The 7,264-nt window shown below is 40.6% G+C and overlaps 1 protein-coding gene across 1 annotated transcript; it reads right to left on the reverse strand.

Annotated features, from left to right (window-relative positions):
• Positions 1-5,725: 5,725 nt before the first annotated feature.
• LOC141836569 (auxin-binding protein ABP20-like) lies at positions 5,726-6,587 on the reverse strand. The gene has a single exon (XM_074724077.1). The coding sequence runs from the start codon at positions 6,567-6,569 to the stop codon at positions 5,916-5,918; it is 654 nt and encodes a 217-aa protein (XP_074580178.1). The 5' UTR covers positions 6,570-6,587; the 3' UTR covers positions 5,726-5,915.
• Positions 6,588-7,264: the final 677 nt, after the last annotated feature.

Below are 7,264 nucleotides of genomic sequence, written 5' to 3' on the forward strand. Positions count from 1 at the left end.
GACCTGATGACCTCTTTGTGTATTGGTTGAACAAGATACATACCTGTTACCATGTTGCTAGTATTTTTAAGCTAAAAATTTTGGTTAATTATTGCATCACTCTTTCTTGTAAAAATTGCTACTAGCCATTCTGAACCACTAAATTCCTTGCTTCTGAAATTATATACACCCTCTCGGTATCTTAATCTGACACGAATATGTTGTAAATCTGATAGAACAAAAATGATGGTTCATGAGGTTTGTTTCAGTCAGCATGAAGCATAATAGAAAAGTATGATAAAATGAGACATTTTCTGAGAGGCTGTTGACTATTGAAGTATATAAGCTGGAATCCTGCATACTGCAATGTAATAAATCCTATGTTGGTTCTATAATCATTCATGGAAATTCATATAGACTACTGAAATTTTTTGACTACTGAAATCCTGACTACTGAAATTTTTTGTTAGAATGATGGTTTTGAATTCATAAATTAAGCAACTGTAGTATTCGTTTGCTTTTAGACTAGTGATGGAGGGGAGGATTGAAGTGGTGGGATAGTCTAAATCAAAGGTTGGCAAGGGCCAATTCATATCATGTGTTGATACTAGAATGTAGAGATTTGGGATATGGATTTCACTAAAACTTGTACGTCATGACACCTTGGATCTTGGAAAGTTTTTTAAGTTAAAACCAATTTGGATAGTGATGAAAGATGAGGTATGTGTGATCTTATATATCATATTTGAATGTATCAAACATATTTTATTATTCAACCTATCTAACTTGTTAACATCTTCAATTATTAGAAGCCTCGAAGGAAGATTGACCACCAACAAAAAGGAAACTGACTTTGTCAGCAAGTGTCCCTAGATCATTACGTATGTTGTATTGTTATAGTATGCGTGCCTTACAGGACGACAATTCTGTTGTTTGTGATTAATTCTGCTGCTGCTGTTTATGAGTAGGTATGGAATGCTGATCTCCATAGTTCATTGTGTATAAATTTGCTGCTGTTGTGCCCATATTTTGGATAAATTAGTATTATTTTTTGGCAGGCTGGTATTTGGCAGATGGACTTGTTCTATTTCTACTGCTGTTACTTGATGATGCTAATGTTGTGCCCATACTTGGTGATGCACTTGCTGTTATTTGGTGCTGCTAATGTTGTGATGCACCTGTTCTATTTCTGCTGCTGTTGGAGGATATTCTGTTGCGTTGAAACCTTTGTTATGGATCTGCTGCTGTTAATTATGGAGCTTCTATGTTGGAAGTTGTAAATTGAATTTGTGTTATGAACTTGTATAAGTTGTATGTTATCGACCTGCTGTATGTTATGAACCTGCTGTAAGAATGGTTTTTGTGTGAATATAAGTTGTATGTTTTGTACCTCTGATTGAGTAAATTTTGTAGCCAATAGTTTTGTATTTACAAAATATATTAATTCTTATTTACTGCTAAAAAAATCAAAAGACAACGCTTTTAAAAACGTTGCAAAAACCCAAGCAATTTGTAAAACAATTACAACGCTTTTTAACCGTTGCAAAATGTGTTGTCATATCTATTAAAAACAACGTTTTTAAAGCGTCGCAAAAAACGTTGTAATATTTACAACGCTTTTTCTGCGTTGCGAAGGTGTTGTCGATGTTAACAAACACAACGCTTAAAAAGCGTTGTCGTTGAGGGACCCCTTTTACAACAGGGCATCTTACAACGCTTTTTACCCCACAAAGACAACGCGTTTTTCGCGTTGTCTATTAACAAAATTCTAGTAGTGTAGATAGTTATGGTATATTTGTTTAATTTTGGTGAAATGAAAAATATTTTTTTATTTCACTATTTTATGAAACAAAATAAAGTTAAAGGTAATTTAAATACTTCATAAATTTATTAAATTAGTGAAGTGGTAATCAACAATTACTTCGTTAAATTAAAATTGTGTTATAGTAAAATATGGTCTATTACTTCTACACTACAAATAAATGCTGGAGTACTACAATACAAAATACTTCAACAAATTTAAATAGTGGCCAGTTAAACAAAATATTTACTTTGCCATAGTTCAAAATTATGAAATCGTCCATATAAATTACTTCGTTAAATTGAAATTTTTACTGCAATAAAATATGTTCTATTACGTCTACACTATAAAGAAGTAATACAATAAAATATACTTCGATCAAGTCAAATTGTGCAAAAATAAAAGCAAATATTTACTGCACCACAAAATAAAAACTATGAAGTCATATAAAGAACTTATTTCGTTAATCAATGTAACATGTGAAGTCATATATGATTAAATACTTGGATATTTTTATGAAATCAATGAAGTAAAAGAGCATTTTTACTTCATAATCGATCCAATTTAGAATCGGTTATGTATTCTTAGACCAACCAAAGACTTCATTATTTACTAGATATAACTTTGGTTTTAAGATGAAGTAATAAAAGACTCTTTTACTTCACATATTGCATCTGCTTCGATATTTATCTATTTATTTCTTCGTTGAATATCCGAAATCTATCAATAAAATTCTACTAGAATTGGGTTACTATTTTTGGGGAACATCATTGGGATTGATGTAGGTAAACTAGATATGGTCTACCTTATTTGGCATAAAGAGTCTTCAATAAAGGAACGACTAATTAACTTCTAGTTGTAGTATGTGGTCAAATTCAATCATAGAGTTTTTGTGGGCATAAGGTGTAAGCTAATTAAAGCTTGGATTCTCAAGCAAATTGAGTCTATTAATTGTTGATTAAGTTAACTAGAGTATAACTGCAAACTCTCTACTCTAAAATAAGATTCTCTTTGTTGTGCTTGAGTTAACTAAAAAGGAGTCCAATCTATTGAATAGGATTTAAATCAACTTAGATGGCTTGGTTGAGTTGATTAAATTATCTGATTGTTCACACACAACAAATAGTCATTTAGAAGTGCCCAATGTAGGAAAAGTGATTTTTTTCTAAAGTGGAGGCAATAGTTGGAAGTACATATGATGCAAGAGTGACATATAAGGAGTCAAATTTCAACAGATCATAATTTTTGACTTGAATATCAGAATGAGGTACAGTTGATTGCTAATTGAAACTCTTTCAGAACGAGTTAACTTTTGACTCCCACTGACCCTTTCGGACACATCCGATATCGTTTAGTGCTTCGTCCGCAGTTTCGAACTTATTTTTTACTATTTATAATTTTTTTTATTTATAAGTTTTTTTTGGTATTTTTGGCTTTTTCAAATTAGGGTTTGGATTTATGACCTATTTATAGGTGTGTTTAGCCGTTTACATCTAGTTTGGTTAATTGAATAAAATTTTTCTTTTTTGATAAAATCCTAGAGGCGGTGTCGTTGCAACTTTCTACTCGTTTTTTTTTTTCAATTTCTTGAACTTGTTCTCCCCCCAATTCTCCTCCAATCTTTCACCTCCAAAATAATCACTATTCTATCCAGTGTCAACATCACAATGGAGGATGGAGTTTCTAAGCAAAAAGGGCCTATTTGATAAGTGCATGCATATTTTAATTTAGATAATCTTAGTATTATCATTATGCATCTCTATCCAACAATGATATATGACTCAGTAGAATATCAGATTATTTAACAACGTATTAGATGTATTAAATGTGTTTATTTGTGCCCATAAACATGATTATGCCATAGATAATTTTATCATATGAAAGTAGAGTTACCATTGTAAGTGATTTTGTTCTCTCTTTTTTTTTCAAATTCATGATTTGGAAGTTATTGGGTATATTTTATCTTGTTTAAAAAAATATTCATATTAGGCTGAATAGGTAATTCACTTCTCATTAACATATTTCAAGAATTTGTTGTTCCAACAAATTACTAGGGTTAATCTTTTTTTTTTAATGCATGATGTTCCGGTTGAGAAGTGCGTCGAGACACGTCACCGGACCTCCTCGTAGATGGCTGTGAACAGTGGCTTAGCTCGCCGTGGACTGGAGCAGAGGAAGGAGAAGAAGAGAACGGGGAGAGCTTCAGGGACCTCCGGACCTGTAAACACAGCAGACGTCAGCAGGAAGGCCGGGTGTTACCCCGGCGCGACCACTCCGACGCTCAAGTCAGGGGCAGTGGAAGAAAGGAGGAAGAAGAAGATGAACAATAGCTTGAGCGTGAAAAGAGTATGAGAGTCGAGAGAGTCAGCCTCCTCTTACCTGCCGACGGAGTGGTCTTTTAAGGAGAGGATGAGCGTGCATACCTGTCACGTCATCATTTAAGGAATGTCCCTTCATGATTAATGAAGCGGCAGGAATAATCGAGTCCGTTGTCCCATCGCCGATAAAGTATTGTGTTGTCACCGTCTGAAAATGCAGCGGTGCATGCCGCAGAGATATAGCATTAAATATGGGGGCGTGGGCTTGTCAGAAGTCATGATGAGGTGGGCCCGGGTGTCGCAGGGCGATTCGACGAGGGTGTGGCCACGTGGGGATTCGGCTAAGGCTACGGCCGAATGGGGATTCGGCGATGGGTGTGGCCGAGTGGGGATTCGGCTAAGGCTTCGGCCGAATGGGGATTCGGCGATGGGTGTGGCCGAGTGGGGATTCGGCTAAGGCTTCGGCCGAATGGGGATTCGGCGAAGGGCTATAACTGAATAGCGATCCGGTGAAGGCGATGGCCGAGTGGCGATTCGGTCATGGCCAAATAGACGACTCGGTCAGTATATGGCCGAATAGGCGATTAAGCGGAGGCGATAACCGAATGGCTATTCGGCAAAGGCAATAGCCGACTAGGATATTCGGCAGAGGCAATAGCCGACTGGGCGATTCGGCGGAGGCCATAGCCGAATGACTATTCGGCAAAGGCGATAGCCGACTAGGCGATTCGGCGAAGGCAATAGCCGACTGGGCGATTCGGCGGAGGCAATAGCCGACTGGGCGATTCGGCGGAGGCCATAGCCGAATGGCTATTCGGCAAAGGCAATAGCCGACTGGGCGATTCGGCGGAGGCAATAGCCGACTGGGCGATTCGGCGGAGGCCATAGCCGAATGGCTATTCGGCAAAGGCAATAGCCGACTGGGTGATTCGGCGGAGGCGATAGCCGACTGGGCGATTCGGCGGAGGACATAGCCGAATGGCTATTCGGCAAAGGCGATAGCCGACTAGGCGATTCGGCGAAGGCAATAGCCGACTGGGCAATTCGGCGGAGGCAATAGCCGACTGGGCGATTCGGCAGAGGCCATAGCCGAATGGCTATTCGACAAAGGCAATAGCCGACTGGGCGATTCGGTGGAGACAATAGCCGACTGGGCGATTCGACGGATGCCATAGCCGAATGGCTATTCGGCAAAGGCAATAGCCGACTAGGCGATTCGGCGGAGGCAATAGCCGACTGGGCGATTCGGCGGAGACCATAGCCGAATGGCTATTCGGCTAAGGCAATAGCCAAATAGGCGATTCGGTTAGTAGTTAGCCGGATAGGCGATCCGGCTAGCCACGTCAGCCTAAGGTGAACCGTCCAAGCGAAAGTCACTCGAGTGGTTGTCTATGTTGAACGACTTGACTCATTAAGTTCGAGGATCCAGCTGGCTGTGTCTTTCGGGAGAGGGACCATACTTGGACTCGGGTCCGCTCACAGGTCCATCAGATTATATCCGTAACACATGACAATGACATTGTTGTGTAGTACTTATGAATATTGATTATGTTTATTTGGAATTTTTTTACCTTTTTAAATGTATTTAGAAATTAAGTGGGAAGAACTGGCAGTGCCCATACCGAAATTAAAAACGTCCAAATAAATAATTTATTGGTAATAGCAAATAAGATGATAACTCTTCTAAGCATATGGCATATGGGAGCCTTCATAATCAATCACGCATTACAACAGAAACAAACTAATAAGCATGCATGCAAGAGTAGCGACGTACGTCGGATACAAAATGGAACTATAATTAATAATTAATTTAGTAATTAACCAGTTCCTCCGAGAACTTTCTTCAACCTCTTCACCTCTGCGTCATCCAGGAACGTAACGGCCTCCACCAACTTGGACGGCAAGCTGTTGCCGAAGAGCGCGATGCTGGTTATCTGAAGGCCGGGGCTGGGGCTACTGAAGATGGCGATGGCCACCGCAGTGACGCCCCCGGCGTTGATCTGGAAGTGGAGCAACCCCTGCGGGAACACCATCACATCCCCCTTATTCAGCGTCGTGTAGTAGACGCTGTTTGCGGTGCTGATGAAGCCGGCCGTGATGCTGCCCTGCGTGACGAAGAGAAGCTCGGAGGCAGCTGGGTGAGTGTGGAGGGGCACGACGCCGCCGACGGCGATGTCGATCCGGGCGGCGGAGATGCCGAGTCCGTTGACGCCCGGGAACTGGTTCACGAATGCCGGGGTCACGGCCGCCTTGATGATGTTGGAGGTGTTGCCGGCCTTGCCCAGCCCGGAAAAGACGAAGTCGCTGACGGTGACTTGGGTGACTTTCTTGCAGGCGAAGCCGGCGGGGGTTTGGACGCCCGCCAGATCCGCCACGCAGAAGTCCTGCGCCACTGTGCCAGTGAGCATGAAGACGAAGAAGAAAAAGAGTACTGAAAGGAAAATTGTTTTCCTAGTTCGTTGAGGCGCCATTTCTTCAACACCGGCTAAGTTGTGTTGGGATTCAGATCGAGGGTTCCATTTTATAGCCACAGAAATTAAGAAGATAAAAAATATATATTTATCCTGTGATAAACGTATATGTTCCAGTGAAGGCATGCAGGCACATGACTGCAGGTCTGCAGTCAATTTCACTCCAGCTTTTCAGCCCTTTACGTTGAGGACAGGAATGCCACGTACGGAGCTTCCTTCTCTGCCGCACAAAATGCATATAACCGTATATATCCAGTTTCGAAGAGGGGTGGGGCTCTTCATAGGATACTGTGGAGGTTCCTTGTGCCACTGCACTCGGTGGCTTCACGAGCATGGAGAGAGAGCATGCAGGCTTGGGTCGTTTAGCAGTGACAAGCGGACCACTGGTTGAGCTGGAAAAGCATGTGAACGCCGTCGCTAAGCGATGGTGAACTGTGATGATAGAGAAAGAAGATGGGAAAATGTCGGAGCTCTCAAGGCTCATGCAGTTGTGAAATCTCCTTTAACTATAATGCAAAACCTTCTAATAAAATCATATCATCAAAATAGATAACAATACTTAATAAACATCAAGCAAACCCTATTAAATAATGAAGAATTATTTCCTAGCTAGGATCCTAAGTAAATTTTAAAAGTACTTAAATAACAATGTATAAGTATCTTCTCCTTCTTAATAATATCCAATTAATATTTTG

The sequence above is a fragment of the Curcuma longa genome, chromosome 10 (genome assembly GCF_044706935.1).
Source record: "Curcuma longa cultivar G26 ecotype Majalengka, Jawa Barat chromosome 10, ITB_CL_G26_1.1, whole genome shotgun sequence".
In the NCBI taxonomy this organism is placed as follows: Eukaryota; Viridiplantae; Streptophyta; class Magnoliopsida; order Zingiberales; family Zingiberaceae; genus Curcuma; species Curcuma longa.

What these genes read in the sequence shown, in the direction of transcription:
- LOC141836569 (XM_074724077.1), bottom strand. Translation starts at nt 6,569, where the DNA reads ATGGCGCCTCAACGAACTAGGAAAACAATTTTCCTTTCAGTACTCTTT.